General features: G+C 30.2%; 1 protein-coding gene across 2 annotated transcripts in view; it reads left to right on the top strand.

Moving 5' to 3' along the window:
- The window catches only part of LOC106461762, a 120913-nt gene that overhangs the window by 70545 nt on the left and 27719 nt on the right, over window positions 1-22649 (top strand). For both annotated transcript variants that reach the window (XM_022388792.1, XM_013921610.2), the window contains 14 exons: window positions 1450-1506; window positions 5867-5950; window positions 6285-6344; window positions 6938-6997; window positions 8064-8126; window positions 9589-9666; window positions 10333-10392; window positions 11333-11389; window positions 12206-12265; window positions 14403-14498; window positions 16451-16510; window positions 19290-19349; window positions 20158-20347; window positions 20912-21051. In XM_022388792.1, the coding sequence (XP_022244500.1) occupies window positions 1450-1506; window positions 5867-5950; window positions 6285-6344; window positions 6938-6997; window positions 8064-8126; window positions 9589-9666; window positions 10333-10392; window positions 11333-11389; window positions 12206-12265; window positions 14403-14498; window positions 16451-16510; window positions 19290-19349; window positions 20158-20347; window positions 20912-21051 (1125 nt within the window). The remainder of the gene's footprint in view (window positions 1-1449; window positions 1507-5866; window positions 5951-6284; window positions 6345-6937; window positions 6998-8063; window positions 8127-9588; window positions 9667-10332; window positions 10393-11332; window positions 11390-12205; window positions 12266-14402; window positions 14499-16450; window positions 16511-19289; window positions 19350-20157; window positions 20348-20911; window positions 21052-22649) is intronic.

Below are 22649 nucleotides of genomic sequence, written 5' to 3'. Positions count from 1 at the left end.
ATCCATCCTGTCTTCTCACAGTGAAATATGATTCAAATCCCTGATTACCTTATAGTTAAATTTTAAAGATCTTGAACAGTAATAACATTGATCAGGTGGAGTGGAGATAGAGAATTTGTAAATTGCAACAAATATTAACTTAGTTTGAAGAAGCTGAGGTGAATCATATAGACTTCTCTACAAAAAAAAGGAAGTCAGGTTATAAAATATTAAATATCATATTTCATGTTCTTTAGAAAACACAAAACAGTGTAAGTTGTCAAATCTTAAAAGCTGAATTAGTGGAACCTTATGATTTGTTGATCTATAGTTCAGCAAATATATCATTCTGCTGGGAAGAACAAGTAGCATGGAATCTGATTAGCTTAGGCACTTAGGATAGTGTGAAAAGAACAACTTCTAGTTATATTTGTATACATCTGTATTGTAATCAGGTATGGGTTATCAGTGAAAGAGATGTAGGAGTGTAGTTAAGTTGGTAATTTTATAATTAGTTAAAGATATTTAAAATGTTGAACCTCAGAAACTGAAAGATTAATTTTTGGGGGTGGTGGTAGAAATGCTTTAAATACAACGTACAAATGTATGTTTGTATGTGAGTTTGTGTGTGTGTGTGTGTATATATATATATATATGATTTTAAATTCTTTTTTTACTTTTATCAGTATATTTTGTATACCTGCTATTTCTTGGATAATAAATACTATTTAGCCTTTCACTTTAACTGTTGTTTTTAGCCTGAAAGTTAGTTACATTTATGACACTTTAGATATTTTACAAAATAACCAGTGTCTTAAAATGTGTATCACAGGACAGGAAAGATGATCACTACAATAACCAAACAAAAACATTTTAATCCTCCTTAAGACTCTTACTACCATAATGAAAATCTAATCTGTAAACTTGTTATTTAGTGCTTAAATTATTTATATACATGTTAGTTTTCTTGTAAACTTTAGAGCTTTGACACTTTAATGCCTGTCTAGCATGTTTTGATTCAGCACAACTTAAGTTGTAATTGTAATATTGTGGTAGTTTAAACTGATATGAAATGTTTTCTTGTGTGAGTTATTAGATTGAGGAAAAAATATTACTCAAGTTACTGTGGAAACAATTAGGATTGAAAATGTTTTTATTTGTGGAGATTTCTGCTTTATAATGTTTTATGTTTAAGAATGAATTTTTCTTCTCTGATGTTTGATAGATTACAGTAAAGAAATCGTTTAATTTATTATGTAAAGATAAAAAAGTAATGCTGGCATAAGCATTCAAGGTAGTGGTATAAGATCTCCAGTAGATACAGCATTTCACTATGTCTTGTAGCTTTATGAGCTCCAGTAGATACAGCATTGCTTAAATGTTCATCTTCAGAATAAATAACACTTAAATTTTTTTATGCTGTTCCTGTCTTAAGAAGGTATATTAATATAATGGTTTTGGTAATTTCAGAAACCAAAAATATTTTGTCCATCTATCAGTATGTGTCCAATCAAGGCAACATCAAAGGTAAAACTTTTGTGAAGACTTCTGTGTTTAATGTTTTTAAGCTAGTGGTTAAGCTAAGATAATGTTTAGGCAGAATTTAAAGTAATATAATGTTTTAAAGCAGTACTCTTCCAATAGAAATTGAAATATGGTTTAATTCAGTACCAGTATTTATCCAGCTAAACTTGAGGTGAGGTAATAAACAAATGTAATTTCATGTTACAATTTGAAGTCATTCTAGAAAGAAAAAGAGGGTAATTTAGATTTATTTAGATTTATTTTTTTTTGGTGGTTACGAAGTTGGTCAAATTGACCAACCTTGTATAGAGTTAGGGTAGAGTAAATAACAGGTAAAATATAAAGTTTTACTGAAAACAAACATTTGAATGTATTTAGGAGGTTTTAGAGATTACACAAATGAAATTTGAGATTTTTGAAATGAAGGAAAGTTTCTAATCTCAACATGAAAATCAGTTTACACAAGGACTATTCAAAACAAATACTCTATATTTATGGACAAATCTTTTTTTAGTTTATTAAAAATACTGTACTAAAAATATGATTTTTAATATATGAAAGACTTATAATGTTTACTGAAAGATAGCCAAATTTTGTGAAGATATACACACTATAATTAAAGTTAGTAGTGTCAAACCTATAAATACTTTGAATGAGTACAAAGAGATCATGTGGTCGGGCAAGTTGACCGAGCCTATATTGAGAAAGTTAACTGTTAGGGTCTTTGCAGCCTTTGCTTAATTGATCTCCTTATCCTCCCCTTTCTACCAAATATCCTCTCTCCTCAGTTAGGAATGGTCTGTGGACTATGATCTTCATTTGATTTGCTTTTGGTATTACCTTACCATTCATGAAACAACCTTAATTTCTCAATCTCTTTTTGGTTTTCATCATCATTTATATTCTTTTCCTTATATTTTACATGTATTCTTTATTATATCTTGTTTTCTTACTCCCTGATCCCTGGAGTTCACCTTATCTTTTTTCTTTACTTTATAATGTTTTCTTTCTCACACCCAAATGCCTCATCCCTCTCATGTTAGTAATTATTTGGGCAACTGAGAAAGGGAATGGGAGAAAGTATACAAATCAGGACCAGTCATTGGTATCTGTTTGTCCAGCTAAGAGATTGGGCTTCTGACCTTCTATTTCATTTTTTGGTTCCCCATTTTGTCTTTTTCTCTCTATCATCCTGTATTATCTTACCTAACTTTACATTTTCTCTGAGACATTTCTTCATGCTTCAAATGGACTCTTTGGGTCGAGTTACGTACTTCTTTACTGTACTCCTTCCTTCTTGTGCTCTTGTTATTTGTCTGGTTCCTTTTCTTTGCCTAGGTGTCTTCTTTGGGGTTGCTTTTCTCCCAGTGCCCTGGTCTGATGTTATATGACTTCTTTTTGACATTATCTTTCCAGGTTTTTTCATCTGTCTCTACCTTACCCTTTACTCCTGTTCCTCATCTAGATTTATATGATTCTAACTTTTCCGTTTCAAATTTCAGGCCTTCCTCTTTTTTTCCTCGTCTTCCTTTTATGAGAAGCCTAGTTTGTTACTTGTCATTGACTTTTACACACTTATGACCTTGTGGGTGCCCATCTCTTCACCTGCTCTTGGTCTCATTTTCTACAGAAAGTCGCTTTTTATTTCTCCTCCATGGTCTCTTTTTTTTCATTCCTCTTCATTTCCCATTTCCTTTTCACCTACATCTGACCCATTTATGATACAACTTATCTCTCATGGGGTTTATTCTTGGTTGCACATACCTCTCATAGATGCATTTGCTACTCTTCTCAACTCTGGACTTTCTCTCTTATTACCATATTCTTCATCTTTTGACTCTGGTAGTTGATTTTCTCAGTCAGACCTGGTCTCACCTCTTCCTATATGCCTCCTTTGGTCCTCAGTATTCTACACTTCTTAGATCATATTTTTGGTGTCTCTGACCAGCTCAGACTTGGTCTTTTTCTGTCTTGTTTAATCCTCACACATCCCTTCTTCATCAAGGGATGCCCCCCCCCCCCCCATCCTCATGCATGAAATTTGTCTAATCTGTCACCCATCAGACCAGGCTTTTCTGTTATCTGGCACTTTTTTGTTATTTTCTTGATGCCCTTCCACTGCATTTATTTATATCAATGACTATGGAAGGTCTTTCTGCCACTCCTTTCATCCTGACTGTCATACAGTGAACCATCTTTCTGCTTTTTTTACCTGACTGTTTGTCATTGGCTTATTGGTCTCTGCCTACACTAGTTGTCAGGAGGCTTTGTCCATGACATTTCTCCTTTCCCAATATCAAAAGGTGTTTATTCCTCTGTCCTCTGCATTCTTTTTCACTCCTTCACTCTCCTCTGTCTTCCTCCATTAACTCCTATGCCTCTCTGAGACCTTAATGAGATTTACACAATCTTATACTTGCCTCATTCAAGCCATCAATTTTCCCTATTTCTCATACTATCTTTCTCTCCTCCTCCCTCTTTCCTGTGATTACTGTTGTTCAGATGTCTACCCTATAGATGCTTTTTTCACTCTCTTCCACTGCACTCTTCCTCAGATTCATTAGGAGGTTGACCGTACTTCTGTCTCTCACTCATGGGACCATTTGGTCCCAGCTCGGCTTCTGTGTTCTATTAGGCTTTTCGGAGTGCCTTGTTACAGACTTATCTCTTTCTACACTTACTGGTTGGGTCCATCAACTCCTCTGGTTGGTATGTTCTTTTCAGGATGTTGATGCTCACAGAATATTTCACATTTCTTTGCATTCAGTTTGTCACTTTTTTCATTCTCATGCTTCTCCTCTTCACTGGCCCTAGGATGTGCTCCTTCAGGTGGGCATGTAGACACTCTCCACACATTTGTCTCCTACTCTACACCTTCTGGCTGTTTTTTCTCCTGATGGTTTTTGGCTTCCACAGTTTGCCATTCTTCAAATTCCCCATCTTCTGGGAAGTTGGGTCTTACTTCTGCCAATACATCTTAAAAACCAGGGTACATTACATAATGACCCACTTTATGATTTGTGCCCTGATGTTTTATGTTTGTATTATGTTTATTATCCAAAAGAACTTTTGTTGTTGTTCATGAAGTAACATTTAATTATATATATATATATATATATATTGTATACAAGTCCTGTTGAGGCGTGTACACGAATCCATATTACATAACAAGGTGCCCTCTTCCTGCATCTGGACTATGTCCCATAGAGTCTGATGGTGGAGTTGAAGTGAGCACAGAAGATATGATCTGAATGTATCCCCAACCACACTACACATATTGACTATCTGACTGCTTGTGCACAAGTTCTCAGATGGTCATGTTTATATTTTACCTTTTTCTTTTATTGACAAAGATTATACCCAGGGTGAGACAAGATGTGGCCTCCCACAGGTGTGCCCTTATGGGGCCCTTGAAACTGAGTGTCACCCTCCATGGGCTTCCTTTGGGTGTTTCCTGAAGAATGCTCATCTTAATAAACTTTTAGCTAAACTGTATGTGGAGGTGAGGTATTGTCTCGGAAATTATTTTCCTTACCTGAACATGTATTTCTGATAGATACTCACTCCTTTCACACATTCTCCCCACTTTCAGTGGACCTTTTATTTTTTCTTTGCCTTGTTAAATAATGAAGTTTCACGAATGCAAGTGCACAGAGGGAGTTATTGCACACGGAGGTGTATCACCCTCCTTTAAGTGGAGGGCTTTTGTTGCAGCCATCATGCAGTAGTACAATTCATGTGAAATTAGGTGGGAGTTGCTTCAAGGCTAGTGGCATGCAAATCTTTGGGAGATGCATGAGGAAAATAGCTAACTGTGTAAGAATATGAGTATCTGTTGGAAATACATTTTCAGGTAAGGAAAATGCCAACTTTTGTACAGTCGATAATGTTTAAGGCAACGTTTGACACACACTGACAAATTTCATACAAGTGATGTTTAAGGCATTTATTGTGATTTAATTGCTTTTGAATGAGTGTTTCTCCAAAGATGATTGACATAATGCCAGACTTCATGTATGCTAACTACACAGGTTTGTGTAGTTTGTGTTATACTGCACTAGTGTATATTGCCATATTTTGAAGATACTTTTGTTTGAATGTGGATTGTAACATGTTTGCTAGGAAGAAAAAATTACTTGCACAGTTTTAAGTACTAAAGCAAAATCTACTGTTAAAATATATTTTTGTTATTTATTAAAATGTTTTTCAAGGGTAGCGAAATAAGATCTCATTTGTTAGATAAATTGATTTTCCTTTTTAAAGTATGTCGCCTGTTTATCATCACCTATATCAAAAGGAATAATCTAAAGTTCTATTCTTTTTTTTTATTTATAATTGAAAATCTGAAATTTTACTTTAATAGGGTTCTTCATCAGTGGAAGTGTGTGAAATCTGTCAGAGTGTTGCTGCTGATCTTCAAGAATTATTGACAATCTACCCCCTCACTGTAAGTGTAAGATTAACTGTTGAAAAATATTAAACTTGTAGTATAAATTAATATTGTATTCTATAAGTCAAGCAATCTTAGTTAAGAGGATCAAGTTTAACACCAGAAAGAACTTACTATTCATTAAAATATATTATCAATGTTCACCAATTATATAAGATAGTTGGTTACTGTGAAGATGTAGTAAACTCTGGTAAAATGTTTGAATATTATTATCATAACAGTTTTGCTTTTAGTCGTAAGGTCAAAAGTGTGGGCAAAAATGTAAAATGCTCAGTGTTCTTCATATTAGTTTTTTTAATAACTAATATGCTCCTGTTATTATTTATTTCAGGGTGAAATAGAAAAGATGTTATATAATATGTGTGACGACGTTGGAAGATTTTCTGAAACTGTAAGATATTTTAATTTAGTTTTGTTACATGTAAATTTTAAACTGAAAAGACAGAAGAAATAAAATTAAACAGATAATTGTTAGTGTTTTGAGTGTTAATGGTTAAAAGTGAGTTATCTGGTATACACAGTAAAAGGTTGTTTGTTATTCACTTTACTTTGACTTCAGTACTTCCTTTTAATAAACTGTTAAGTCAGATGGTTAGAATGATTAAAGTGACATATCTTAGTATTTCATCTTTCTTTCCTAACTATAATAAAAGGTCATGAACAGTGTGTTACTCCATTAAAGTAATATCTGAAGCTGTATTTGTTACAGTGTGCAACAAACGAAGCTTGAGATTTCAAGGTATAATGCGTGATGTTTTATTTGAATTTTTCATTTTATATGTATGCTTCTTTTGTTGGTACAAGCCATTGATTCTTCTCGACTTCTAAAACCTTAATTTTAGTTAATTTTTGTTTAATAACTATATAGAATATATATTTTTATGATTTTACTGTTTCTCTTTAATATTTTGTATGAAGTGTACTAAATTATTTAGCAAAGTTTTTATAAATTATATTTACATCTTTTTTTCTTTCTTCCATAAGTGCAAAACGATTGTGAATTTTGTTGTCAGTAACTGTTATGGTTTTATCCTGACCTCTTTGGTGAGTTTTTATAAATTATTTGAAAATACAGTATGTTTAGTTGCAGTATTGCCTCAATAAAATGTATTGAATACTTTTAGTGTACAAGATGTAAGATAAATATTACTGAAGAATAAGGATGAAATGCAAATTGAACACCAACAATAATAAATCATTATTTACTGTTATGTTTATTAGTTACACTTAATTAATCAACAAGTTTATGTTAAAAATACTATGATCATTAACCTGTTTAAAACAGTAACTGTTAAATAAAGCTTTGCTTAAATCAGCTACAGTTCTTTTAGTTGGCTGAGAGGGTTCTCTTGCAATGAAAGTTTGTTACATAATTAAATTAGTATTGCATATAGGATCAAATATATTTACATAAACAGTGTGCTTTTTTTTAAATTTAAAATATAAAATTATAACAATTCTATTTAAGATATTTTATACTCCACTTCAGAACTGAGGTGCAGTTGAAAAATCTGTTTAAGTTGTAGTATATTTAATAGAATATGTAATTCAAAAAAGTCATTGTTGAAGTGGAAATAATTTCCTTGAGACATGAGGGAAGTACAATGAAAACTATCGTAGACACCAGGCAGCTTAAACTTTTTTGTAATACAAGGAAGTTTTAGTTCTTGTTTTTTACTGTAAGAAATGTTTTTTTAAAAGTACTAATTTTTTTAAAGAATATTTGTGGTTATATAATTTAATTACAAAACTAGAATATGTGCTTGAATTTTCTGAATATATTGTACTCTAACTGCAACATGTGTTACATATACATGATTACTGCTATATGTTGTGTATCAGAATTAAATACAAACAAAAAATAAGTGATCTCCAGGCACCTTGATAACAAGTAGTACAAGATAGTTGCAACTTAACTGCTTAATTAAAGGTATTCAACAGTATTCTTGTGTTAAGAAATAATAGCATTTTCATTTAAAAGGAATGATAAGTTCGTATCTTTTATCTTTTTTTAAGCTCTAGTTGAGTAAAACACAGTTTTGTAAATGAAAGACATTTGAATGTGGTTTCTTGTTTCATTGAATTGAACCTCTTTGTATTTTTCTGTTAGGATCCAGATCTGATGTGCTCATTCATAAGACTTTGCCCTAAAACTTCTATTAGTTTTGAGCAGGTGATCACTTCTTGTATCTATATAAATATAATAGTACTGTATGTTGTATGTCCATGTAACTACTTCACAGGATGTGGATGAATCTTCACCAAATTTGATATGGAGATTCATTGGGTCCATGGGGAGATACATACAAATTTCCAGTTTTGCATTTTGGGGTTTTTATGGGCAATTTTGCATTTTTTTACTATTACATATAAGGGAAGCAACTTTTCATGTCTTAAGACAACCTCTCATTCCATCCAGGGGATGGGTACTCCAGCTAGCTACTTATATATTGTTATTAGGAACAGTCTAAATACTGAAAGCTGGCAACTATTAAAAACCATTTTGAGCTGCAATGGGCAAATTAAGAGTAATGTAAAAACAGTTGTCTTTATTCTTAAAAACACTGTTTTACACATCTATTGATTTATGTAGTGTGAACTCACCATTGCAAACAATAATATTGGGCTGCGATTTAGGTAAAAATTGAATGATTTTTATAATAATTGTAAGGAACTGTTTACTTTATTTTAGAATTAAAGACATCTATTTCATGTAGTTTGAACATACCATTAAAAGCAAATATTATTGGGTTAGAATTTTGGTAAAAATTGTAAACAATCAGATGAAGAGGTGACAATTTATTTACATCTTTTCAAAATCATATCTACAATATGGTGCTCTTTATGTTTGAACAACTGTATATATTTTTTCTCTTTTTTTCTTTTTTGTCTGTGTTTAAAACTTAGTTTTTGTCAAGTTTGCTTGAATCTCCATTTACATCATTTTGCACAACTATTGCTGAAAATTGGCAAGAGAGAGAGTATTTCATTTTGAAGTCTACTTTACTCCTTGTTTTAATTACTGATACTTTAATATTTTGGTTTAAAGAATATCCTTGACTATTTATTCAATTGGTGTTTTAAATTCTTTTGAAAGCATGATCTATATTGTTTCAAGGATTTCTGTTCTTTGTTAATTTTAACTCTTTTTTTTTTTTTTTTAAATTCTAGTTTCAAACTATTTTACCTCCTTAACTTTTCTTTATACTGTTGTGTGAGAGAATCAAAAGCATTTCTTACTTAGTTTTAAAGAGTTTCTAGTTCTCTCTCAAAACTGCCATAAGATACCATCAGCAAATATTTTTTGATTTCTAACATTTCATGGAAATTTGGTTGATATAGTTTTATAACCACATTTCAGTTACTTTTTCTTTGCCTCAGATTAGTGGTATTTTAGGATTTGTTATTTAACAGTTTACTTTTGTTATAGAACAAGTTGAAACCGGAAAATAACATTTTTATTCCCCATATATTTAATTTATCTCCTCAAATGTTTTCATGTTAAATTTTCATTCTCTGTTAGTAAATTGATTAATTACGCTTCTTACATAATAAGTTAAAATTTATTTAATGTGAAAAGAAAATTTTTCACCACTAGAGTCAGTAAATATGTAAGTATTAATTTGTTATTTCAGTGGCTGAATTACATCGAATGTAATGCTTGTATGTCTGTCGTTGGTGGTGCAAAAAACGAACTCTTGGATTTTTTTCAGGCAAGTCAGACTATATATTCTCTCATTGAGTAAAGAAAAAACAAGTAACTGTTCAATAAAGGTTTACATAAAGGTTAATACCAAATTTATTTCTTAAGTGCTGTAGTTTATCTCCATATGTTTAACCCTCAACAATGTTAGAAAAGAACTAATGTACTGTATGTGTTATGTATAAACCTTTAATACACACAAGTAGTGTTAGGAACATCAAGTGGTCATTTTTAATAATGTACTTCATATACATTCTATATTCATAGATGTGTTTTTGAGCCTACATATCACAGTTAGTTCTTTTCACTTGTTCATTATAACTAGTATTGATTGTTTAGATACAAACATAAATTTTCACCATAAAGGAAATAAAAAAAATTGACAATTTCTGTTTTTTCAATTTTTTTGAGTTTTTTTTCTCAAAATGGAAATTGTAAATTAATTTATTGAGTATAAAATTTAAGAGACAAAGTAACCTTTAAGAGCTTCAAAAGTTAATTTTAAGCCCATTTATTTATTTTTCTTTCCAAATTATTATAAATTTTACAGTCTTCATTTTTACTGTAATGATACTTGATACTGTTAGTAAATTATCATTTTGTTACATTAGAATTTTGTGGTGCTGGTGGTTAATTACCATAAGAGTCAAATTTCCTTTGTTTTTTTTTTCCACAGGATAAGAGTAAAGCCAGAGATATTATATGCAGCTACTTCCCAACATCTTTCAGGGCTTATGTAAGATCTGAACATGAACTTCTTTCTTATGAAGGCCTATTTTATTTGTTCATGAACTTAATAGGTTTTGCAAACAAGTTTTTATTACAAACTAGTATTGCTCTTTGTAGAGTTTTGGATGTATATTGATTGTGCTTGTGTGTCTATATATGTATATATATTCTCTGTGAAGTCCAAGAAATTTTCATTTTTTGTTTATTTTTTACATTTAAATGGTGTATTTTCTAAGATAAGGGTATGATAAATTACTAGCTTAATGTGTTCATCCCAAATTTCTAGACATCATATAGTTTCATCCAGCTAGTACAGTCCATGTTCACAGATTAACTGGATTCCTATATTTGTCAGTGTAGTCATACCTAAATAATAAAAAAGGTATATTCAAGCTAAATGTTCTTATGTGGTTTGAAATATACTGATGAATTGAAGTACATGTGCAGTGAATATTAGCAGATAGTATATGAATGAAAATCTTTTAAATGTGTATGTTTGAAATAATGGTTTATAAGAATTAATCTGAAAAAAATGCTCAAATGCTTTGTGTCACCTGTTTATAGTTTACAAGTTTAATAGGCTTAAGTCACGTGTTTTTTTTTCTATTTTTCAGTGTTAGTGTACATGTACTAGATAACCTGTTGATTTATGCTGTTTTATTTGTTACTGCATGCTAAAACTTGTAAATATACAGAAGATGCTTTAATACTATAAACTAAACTTTTTTTAAACTTGTAATTTGTTTATTTTCATATGAGACTTCAAGAGGTGTTTAATAGTAATTAATAAAAAAAATTATAATATATGAAATCTTTGCTTTTTCATGAATTCAGTTTCAAGTTTTTTACAAAACTGATTTTCACATTTATTTAAACACAGCATCTCTTGTCGTAATCTTTACTTTTAATTACTACTGTTGTAATATTTGTTTTGGGCTTGTTTATAGTGTGAAACAGCTGTTACAGAATACATCCCAACAATTTACAAGTTTATTTACAATGTGGTAAGTATTAAGTCTCTTCTAATTTTGTTTGTTTTTTATGTGAAAAATATGAAGACTATTAAAGTTAATGTGCATATTATGTGCAACTATTAAAAGAGAGAAAATATTCTCTTAGCAAGAGAAAAACAAAAGGGAGGTGTATAACCTATGTTTAACCAACAAGGTCAAGTTTTTGTGTGTATGTGTATTCAAGTGTGGAAAGATTTTAAGAAATACATTTATATATTTAATTCAAATTAATTTATTTGTTTAGTATTGCATTGTACCAAGTAATGAATTGACTTTTCAAGATCAATTTAAGGAAGTGTATTTGAGACATAGAAAACTTTGTCATGATATCATAGGTAGTGTATCATTGTGACATAGATTATTACAACTAATAAGTTGTTAATACAAGATTGTCACATTTTTAGCTGGTGCTTATAATATTTTTTTTGCACATTGACTTTATCTTGTGCAGTACCCCTTTTACACTTCTATTGTTAAATCTCATCAGTAAGTGTAATATTAATTACTTGTGTTATTCTGAAATTTGTAAAAGGCTTACTTGTTATATGAATAACTTTTTTTCATTTCTGTGTTTTCCAATGCACTTTTATAAAACCTGGAATGACATTGGGAAAAAAATTACTTGTACCATTAATATCATCCACATATGTATTTAAATTTGGCTCTGTATAGATTTTTAAACATCTAGTTTAAACATCATATTTTAGCCTACAAATATTTTGTATTTTAACAGTTAATTTCAAACTGTGTGTTTAAAAGCTTGACAGAACTTTAGTTGATGTAAGTAATTGTGTCTGTTTAATTCAGGAGGCAATGGAGGTTTGTGGAATGGTAAAAGTGTGCCCACAATCAAATAAAACTCCCAAGGTATGCAATTTGTTTATGGAATTGCCTTTTAAAACTGAATTTTTATGAGGTACAATGATATAAACAGAATATACGTAATAATCAGTATTTGGAGCAGTTAAAATTGTTTTTAGGGTTTTAAAGAGATATTAAAGTGTTGAATAAACCTTGTCAGCTGAAACTTTGATTTTTATTACCAGATGTCTTATAAAACTAGGAAATGCATGAAATTAAAACATTTCTTGTTAAAGAAAATCTAATCAAAAAACATCTTAAGTATGAAACAAAAAGTGTGGCCAAAAAGTATTCAGTTGTTTAACTTTGGGCATGATGGTGGGTAAAATAAAATACGTGGTCTAGCTAACAAATGAATTAATATTTGTTGCAACATTCTTATCGATGCTATAAGTGTAGCTACCAGTTTGGCTGCCAGTTTTGATTTCATTCATTTAAATTGCACATTGAATCCTCTTTTTGGCCACACCTTTTTTCCACACCTAAGGTGTATTTCATTAGATATCACGACTTTTTGTCAATACACACCAACAAACCACAGCAACTAAGAAAGTGACACTCATTAGTAACCAACATTGGCCTTAGGATTGCAACCCTATTATTTGGACACAGACCTTTACTTTACGGAACCAAACAGATTCTTTAAAATATATATTGGTAGTTTTCCTCTCTGAAACAATGTTTATATCTTCCTATATAGTAACGCCTTGGAATTTAGATTAACAGTTTCTTGTCATCAACCCCATGCAATCAGTATAGCTGTATCAAGCATCATTATTTATGCTAATTGCTTAAGCTAATATTATGTGACACTAAACTCTCTTTAATTAGGATAATTTCATAAAATTTAATAGATCTTTGCTGAAAACTTGGCAGTGAATAATCAGTAATAACCATCCACCTGTATGATTCTTTTGAAAACTTTAGCTAGAAACAGCTAATATAGTTTGCTTGGCCTAACCAATACTTATGTATCTGCATATCCTTTCACTGCATAGTTCTGCTGCTCTAAATCAGTCATTTTTAATCTGAATAGCAAAAAATTAAAAATGGTCCACTTTTACTCTTAGATAAAGCTGTTGTAAAAATGTTAGATCAATAGGTCACGTGCATTTTGGGTAGGCATGTGCAAATATTTTTGTTAAATTTGAGTGGTTTATGTTGAATAATTTTGTACTTGTGGCTTATATATACACCAAATGAGACTCATATTTGTAGTTTGTAAAGATCTATCAGTGTACCAAATTTTAAAAATTTCCATAAAAGTTAAGTATGTCTTTCTATTAAATAAAGTTTCCACACTTTTGGTGCGAAAAGAAAAAAAAGGAAGAAACTCAATCAAAATTAGAGATGTTATATCTCTGGTATTTCTTGATGGATTATCTTGAAAGTTGGTATATGAAATAAGAGTACAGTAGAGCACAGTCACTGAAAATGTGTTGGTTTGGATTATCAAAGTCCGAGCTACAGAAGATGGAAAACAGCTAAACTTTTACTCGTGTTAATAACACACAGTATGTCCTGCACATTGTATACTATCAAAATATGGATTATTAGCTAAGATTTTATGCTATTCAAAAAGTAGTTTAATAAAATTTTGAATTTAAGACATTAAAACCTTTTGTCATGTGCAGTAAAGGGTATCTGGGGTGATAGGGTTAAGTATTGCCATCCTAACATAATTGAGGAAAAACAAGACAATTGTACTTTTACTCATGTTAATAACACACAGCTTTGTTTGAAAAATAAATTTATTGAAAATTTTTCACCAGAACTTTAATGTTTAAGTAGTTACACAAGAGCATAAAAAAAAAAGTCCAAAGTTGCAAAAAAATGCAAAGTATTGTCATCCTTACAGATTTGATGAAAAACAAGACATTGTACATTTCATAAATACATCATTTATTCACGACCATGGTTTTGCCAGTAAAGGCATCATGATGAATAAATGATATATTTTTGTGAAATATACAATTTTCTTGTTTTTGTCAATTCTGTAATTATGGAGTTTCATCAAGTATCGACAGTTTCAAGTATCAATTATATTGTCATCCTGATAGGTGTGTGTGTGTGTGGATATATGTTGTATCAAGAACTATCACAGAAATATGTTTATATGTCTGGTTTTGTTTATTTTCTGCAGTCCAAAAACATTCAAGTGGCTGATACTTTGACATGTGAGTTTTGTGAAAACCTTGTTCAGTATGTGAGAAACATAATTTCTTCAAACACAACTAAGGTAATTTTCTTGAACATTTATAAATAAAATTGTTGTACTTAATGAATGCCTGTATACCAACATTACAGCGTAATACATACAGCATGAAATCTATTGTCACATCAAGTTATTGAATTATTATGTTAAAATAATTTTGTTAGTGTACTTTGTTTGTCAATTGTCAAACTTTTTAAGATTTTCAGTTTCTTCTGTATCATCACTCCACTTTTTGTTTGAAATATAGTTGTACATGTTTCTGAAATTCAAAGATATTTCTTTTTTATGAAATGTTTTAAAACATCTTGTTAATGCTTTGTTCACAAGCGTCGTTAAATTGACTGACTCTGTATGTGAAGCTATACATAATGTTAACAATAATTCTGAATTTACTACATGTATTTTCACAAAATTTGGCAAGCTTTTAGTAAAGTTTACAAGACTGTTGTACATAAAAAATTAAATTTTTGATAACATACTTTTGTTGAATATTTGTCTGTGACTTTCTGTAGGCTTTATTGAGTTTGAGTCAAAATAGATTTTAATGCTAAGAATAAAAATATTGCTTTTGACTTAAACTTTCATTTTTATTTGCATAACTTCTAAAGTTGATTTTAAAAGTTTTTGTTCAGTAAAACTTTGCATTTTATTTCTTCTCTATACTAACAGAAAATGTAATGTACAGTGAAATGACTAGTTGAAAAATATGAAATAAAATGTATAATACAATTGTTTTTCTTCTGCACTGACTAGTATTGATCAGAAAGAAAGAAATTATCTTGTCAGCTTCTACTTCATTTCACATTTGCTTTCTTTTACTTTTATGGTGTTATTGCTATACTTTGGACCAACTACTATCGAACAAGTGTTCTAAAAAACAATAAATCACAGCAGGAGCCCATTAACTGTTTACCATATAGTTAATTTAAAACCACATGATTAAATGTGTTCTTTTACTCATTCTGAAGTTAGTGTAATTTTGTTTAAGAACATTTTGTTAGGCAAATCTGAGAATTTGATCATTTTTGAAACATATAATGATATGTAATAAATATGCATAAAAAAACAAGGATTCATAATCTTTGCTGTGAACTTGAAGAAGTTTGCACTCAAATAGACATTCTTCTTTCAGCCTCATTGAGTGAACCTCACAAATTTTAGTATCCAAAAAGTGTTTGTGTTGCTTTCAAATATGCATTTTAAGATGTAAAAACCATACTGGTAAATAGAATAGAATGTTCAAAAACTAATTTATCCAGGTTTCTAAGTAAGCTATAGATAAATCAACAAACTTCTTAAATGCTGAGAGCAACAAAAATGATCACCAAAACCAAACAATTCTATTGACTATTGCTTTATAGTTGGAAAACTAAAGCATGCTGCATAAAATTTAATGTATAGGAGAATATGCTGTTTCTGTTGGTTGTAAAATTTATCAGATTGATTAGCAAACAATATTGAAAGGCAGAGTGAGGGAAGGGGACTTTTCTGGTTGGTTTGACAAATTTATTGACATCTTGGCATATCAAGAAGGTAGTAGGTTCAAATGTAATGTTCCTTCTTGTAGTTATGTATAGCTTTTGTTTTACATTACTTGGAACTGTAGAAGTCTGTTATTGAAATTATAATATTCTGAAGTTGAGAAACAGGAGTTCAGATGCATAAAGTAATGCAGAAAAATTGAAGATTGAAAAGTTTTCAAGTATTTCTAAAAGAAATATTTAAGATTAAGAAGTTAAAACATATAAAAATATGAACTCTGTTTTCATACTAAGTTTGTTGTAATACATTGATAATATAGCTATTTGATTAAATTTTGAATTTAATACTGTAAAAGGTCATGAAATGTGCAAAAGAATCATTTCTGGAAGTGAAAGGTTAAAATAAGAAACTTCAAACAACTTTATGATAAGTATTTCAAGTATTATTTAAATCCTCCGGGAATCTTAAAAAATAATGAATGTTTTTCATTGCAGGAAGAATTCAGGACTGCTTTGCATAACTTTTGTAAAGACCTTGGTGAAATGAAAGATAAGGTAGGGGAATAAGCATCACTATATGAAAAAGTTTAACCCCCCCACCCACCCAAAATATAGAATTTATACCTTAAACTAATTTTTGTGATTTTTGTATGGGATAAGTATATGTAGGCCTTGTTTTTACAGATAAAATCATTGATAGTACTTTGTAAGTTGCTTGCTATAGTTTTTGTGCAGAAGAATGTCTGATGTGAAATGCTGGTAAAAAAAAATTTTTATTGTAGGTTAGTTCATCTTTATTTTGAAAATGTGTTTTATAATTCAGTACATTAAATTAATATTATTGGTATTTTTCTAAATTTTAATATTTTTGAAACAAGTCCATCTTCTAAAGCACAAAAAATATTTATAAAATTGTTTTATTAAAAATTAAACCTTTTTTGAAAAGAGAAGATTAACTGTTACTAAGATTACATAGAAGAACTGTATGGTATAAAAACAGATATGTGAGTACCAAATAATTTGTTTTGATGAAATAAACAAAACAGTCTAATCTTAGTTTTATCAGGGAGTGCAGTAGAGATGTAGGGATGGGTTCGGTTAAAAATGGTGGCCTTTACCTTGCGTATGGTTGTGCATACGTCAAGATGTTGGCAAAACCCAGCCAGAGGAATAGAGACAAAAAGCCCTTCACTGATCAAGTATAAAACTGCCTCTAAAGTTTGGCTAACCGTCCTTGACGTCTAGAAAATGGGTTGCAAAAACATAATTTTTTTTTCTTCTTCTCAGTCAGCTGTAACTTGTAAACATGGTGTGCCTATGACCAGTCTGCACACCAAAACACTTCAATACTCCTAGTATTTCCCCTTTCATACCTAGAGCAGCAAGTGATCCATGATAGGCTAGTTACAGCCCAATGTAGTAATCATGGTCTCTGATCAATAAACCATTATGTGTGTTATGTAGATGTAGCTAATCTACTGTATGCTCCTTGCTGCACTGTGCGTGGATCCGATATTCTGGTGTTATGATTAGAGATTGGATTTGTAACATTGCATATATTACAGGTTTGTTTACTGGCTCGATCATATTTTAATAAGTACTTTATGCCGTGCAGATGAAGACCAAGAGTACCACTGTAAAACGAATTTTCCCATGTGTATACACTATATAGGGATTTTCTCATGTGTATACACTATCTACTGTCTTGGGGCTTTCCTTGTTGAAGTACGGAAGCACAATTGTGAAAAATTGCATGCACACATTAGTGCTACTATCCTTGTTGCATGCCTCTGAATAATGGACAGGTGAGAACAGATGAGACCCAGGAGTGGAAATCTTTGGTGGCAGTATGCAAGCATATCCTGGTCATGACTTATCTTGATTCAAGAAGTAATATCTATAGATTATATTATGGCTTCCTATTGAATAGAACTGAATAAATTGGTGTAATGGTGCCTTTCCCCAAGAAGTTACAGCCCCACTGGAAGTCAAGACTTCAACTCGTAAAAAATTGCAGAAATTAGAAAGAAAAAATGTTATTGTAAAATTGTTTGGATGTAGGAATGGGAAAAAGATTTTCCTCTCATCCCAAGTTCTCTCTCGTTTCTAATCTTTTCCCCATTCCTACATCCCAGCAATTTTACAATAAAATTTTTTATTAGTTAAATTATATGTTCAGTGCAGATAAAGTTTGATACTTGTTTTGTGTTTGCTTACTTAGCCAACAGAGATATGGTGCTAAGAAAAATGGTGATTGCAGCTTTCTGTAGTTGCAAAATGAATTTTTTAAACCCAGAAATAGCTGTTATAGGAAATAAAACTTTTTTATTTTTTAAATTTGAATATAGAACTTGATTTAGTATTATTATGAAATTATTTTTCCTAAAATAAGTCCACTAGTAAGTGATATTACTTTTGGTTAACTTTAACTCATTGTAATAGGTCAATTTGATTTTTATTGTAACTAAGCTTTAAAAAAACAAACAAATGTCAAAAAAACATAAATCTAACTGCCTGATTAAAATGTAATGGTGGTTGACTGTAGGCCCAGTTGGCAAATTTTGCTGTTGAAAAATAGCTATAAGAGCTTAAATAGTAACTTGTAGGTTAAACATATTGGGTTTACATTTAGCAATCAGTTTATTTAGCAAACTAAGTTAATTAGTTGCTTAAACAAATTTTAATAATTAATATTAAATATCTTACATGAAAAACAAATAAAAAGAAATGTGACTTCAAGACCCGGTCTTGAATCCAGGATACTTGACTAACAAAGCCAGTGCTCTGCCACTGAGCTATTCAAGAGTACAAGTCATTGTCATTAATCTTTACTTTAAGCCTCTCACTTTGAATATGATCACCATACCATGTAATGATAGGTACAAAGACTAAATGATAGGAGTATATCAGGCTTACGGTTATTTATTTAAATCTGTTAGGAACCAGTGAAATTATAATATTATTATTCAATAATAATTAATGTTAAATATTTTACATGAAAAAACTGATGACCAAAAAGTGATTCTGAAAATTAGACTTGAACCTGGGACCTCTGGCTGCCATAAATTGCTGTTTAAGTTTTCAGAAAATTTATTGCTTATTGAGAAAGTTTCAACAGGCTTTTATCTGTTAAGCATTTATATAAGCTAGTAGTTCCAAACATTTTTTTTCAAACAAACTCAGATGGGTAGAATCCTATTGAATCTCCCAAAATAAAATTTTCATTTTAAATCTGTTTTTGATTGACTAGAAAATACAGAGATTGCAAAAATTTTTTTATTAAAGATATGTTTACCTTTAATTTTTTGTTTAAACATATGTTTATACTTTGTAGTGTGAGAAGATGGTTGATGAGTACTTTGATGTGATTTATGACTTTATTCTTAATGATTTGGTGAGTATTTTTTGTGAAGATTTATTGCTAGATTTTATGTACTTTTGATACTTGTGATATATTAAGTATAATAATACAAGATTTCTCTTCAGCAGTATGAGATTGATTAGAGATAGTGGTATTTGTATTTGTTCAGACTTTATTTTATTACAAATAGCTGTTTTTTGTGCAAACATTTATTAAGATTACAAATAGTGTTTTTATGGAAGCTTTTCTTTAAGAGATTGATTATAAATAGTGTTTTGTTTTTGTACAAATTTTTTTTAAATAATGAAACCACCAACTAGTAACTAAATGCAGCATTATTTTATGAATTATATGCATCAAGTTTTTATTGTGACTTGCCACTTTCCTTGAACGTTTTTATGTAATGTCTTGTTTTTTGGGTTTTCTCTAGATTTATTTATTTATTTTTCAATGCTAGATTGTGTTTTTCTTGTTGTACATATGTTCAGTACTTGTAGCTGATAGATATAGTTTAGTATAGATGTTTCCCATTAATTTACTTATTCCTCATTTTATTCACTTCCTAACAACAACAACAACAACTCAGATTGGTTTGAGTGAATCACATTTAGTTTTGCTATAACAGATTAATCATGCTACAATGATTAAAAACTTGTAGTTGTTCGTCTTTATGTTTTTTTCTTGTATTTGACTTTTTAAAGACAACCTTGTTTTTTTGTTTTTACTGCATTGCTGTCTTAACTTTGCGCTTTGACAGTTTATTCTGTCATAATAGTTTGTCTGATACAAACGAGTGTTTTAATTTTTTTGCTTTATTAATACAAATAAAACATTGTTTTAGGATCCAAAGTCTTTCTGTTCTGCAATTGGATTGTGTGAAAACATCTCAGTAGGCATGGTCAAGATCCTACCAGCAGTAAAGATGACTTCTTTTCAACCACTAGTTAAGTTATTTCCAGCAGAAATAGCACACAGACAGGATAAGTATGGTCTGTACAAGAAAAACCTTGATGAATCTAGTAGTATTGAAGGTAAATATGAGATTGAAAAAAAATCCTTTTATTTGTCACAGTGACTACTGCAAAAACTTTGTTAAAAATGCTATTTCATTTTCTCTCAAAATCCTGAAAATAGAGATGTTGGTACAGGTTAGACATTACTGATTGTAGATAACTCATCAAGGTCATAAAAAAAGTTCCATTTGTTTTATAACAGCAACGTAGGAAAATTATAGTACCTTGTGTAATAGTAGGCATAGTTTTTTTAGAAGTTTTAAATATAAAGTAGTTATTAATTTTCTGTTTGGAATAAAACAATAGCTTTTTGTTCAGTGTTTCAGAGAACAAGTAATGTTTGAAGTATGATTGTGTAGCTCTTACTTTTTTTTATTAATTTTATTTTACTGTTATAACTATTAATTCTGTTATAAACTTGTATTCTTTGTTGAAGGTTTTTAAAAAATAATACACAATAATTAGGTAAGGCTTTGTTTAGCTCTTATTTGTGTTTTTGGGACAAGAAGCCTGAAAATTACTTCTCAAAATATTTGATATAACTTTTGAAGTAAGTTCATACTGATTATTTTATCATGTTAGATCGAAGCTCTCTCCAGTTGCCAGTAAATCGGCTCATGGTGCCATATTTCATCATGAATCAGGATCTAGACTGTGCAGTTTGTCAAGCTGTCATGCATTTTGTTGAGACAGAAATTCATAAAGTGGATTTAAGAAGTAAAGTAAGTGTCACCATTAAACATAATAATATGGTAAAAAATTCTACCAAGATTGTGGATAGGAGGGCTAAGCCTGAAACATGCTGGTTTGAAATGAAGTACTGTATTTGAAAGGCTAGGCATGTAACATGGCCGTTATAAACTGATACTACAGATTAAAGAGAGAAATGACAATTTTCTTTATGACAAATGGAGGCAACATTATAATACTTCATCCAGTGCTGTCTGTTGTAAAGTACATCTAAGTGACTGTGCATAAATACCTGGGTAGATAGATGCAGTTTAGTCACCAAATGTAGTAAGAGAAACAAACCTGTATAAAGCATTTCAGTGCAAAAAATTATTAGTGGATTTTACCAAAGCATGACAATCTTGTGAGATGCTATGTGTAACCTTAAAACAAATATCCTAATGTTTTAAAAGCTCCTTTCATCATTAAAAAACAAGCATGTGTGATATTAGTTATATTGCAGTATATTCTTCTTATCTCTTTCACTGCAGTTCTTATGCAGAACCTTTTTTTATAGTTTTATTAATGTTGCAATTTTTACTACATAGTTTCAAAGCCAATACAACGTGTTGTTTATGATTTTACTGTAGAATTCTTTGTTTTATGATGACACATTCATTTACTTCAAAAAATGCTCATGCAAAATTTGTAAGCTTACTAATCTGTTATCTAGTTTATTTGATATTTACTCATCTTGATATACAAACAACTAATACAATGTTTATGACATTGAGTATTCAAAATTATTTGAGAATTTTTGTAGCTTTTTCAACAGTCACTCATTTTATTTTTATGGGATAAAAGGGAAGGAAACCTTGTACAAGTTAAAATATAGTTAGTCTTTTTTTAATTTTTCATCAATAAATGAAGCCCAGAATTTATCCCAAAACTTTTGTGAAAACATGTTATCCTGCTAAAGATATGCAGTAGTCATATGACCTGCACATCATATAACTAATAGAAAACTGTTATTTTCTTGCATTATGTACACAGCCAAGACAGATACCTTTCTCTGGGAATATATGGAAAGAAGTTTGTTATTTGCTATAGATTCTGTGAAACAATGTGTACATACAAACAGGACATCATTCCATTGGCATTATGCCACAATTCAGTGAAAATACATTTTTAACCAAGAGTTACAAGAAAGAAGTAACCAATGAAACTGAAGTACTGATTGACTAAGAAGAAAGATAATTTACACCTTGTATCTAGAACTATGTTAATAAATGATCAGCTGTTCAGATTTTGAGTGGTTGATATCAATCCACTGGAAAAACAAATTTTTTTTGTGATGTTTACAACCATGAGGCAGTAAGTACTTCATGTTTGTATAAGTTAAGTCCTCCATTTAACCCTGTGGTTACAGGCAGTGCATTTCATGAGATTTTACTTAGTTACATTCAAAATTCAATTAACTCTCAACACGGGGTCAGTCAATTTGACCGAGTCACATGAACTTTTGTACTCGTTTAAAGTCTTTATAAATTTAATACTTATAACACTCAATATTCATTAATACTCTTAATAACTCTTTTTCAATCAAAATCACAAGTCTTTCACATACAAAGTTTGTTTGTTTGTTTGTTTG

The sequence above is a fragment of the Limulus polyphemus genome, unplaced genomic scaffold, assembly GCF_000517525.1.
Source record: "Limulus polyphemus unplaced genomic scaffold, Limulus_polyphemus-2.1.2 Scaffold1026, whole genome shotgun sequence".
Classification (NCBI taxonomy): domain Eukaryota; kingdom Metazoa; phylum Arthropoda; class Merostomata; order Xiphosura; family Limulidae; genus Limulus; species Limulus polyphemus.
The sequence above is the reverse complement of the archived record's forward strand: the minus strand, read 5'-3'. Positions and strand labels throughout refer to the sequence as shown.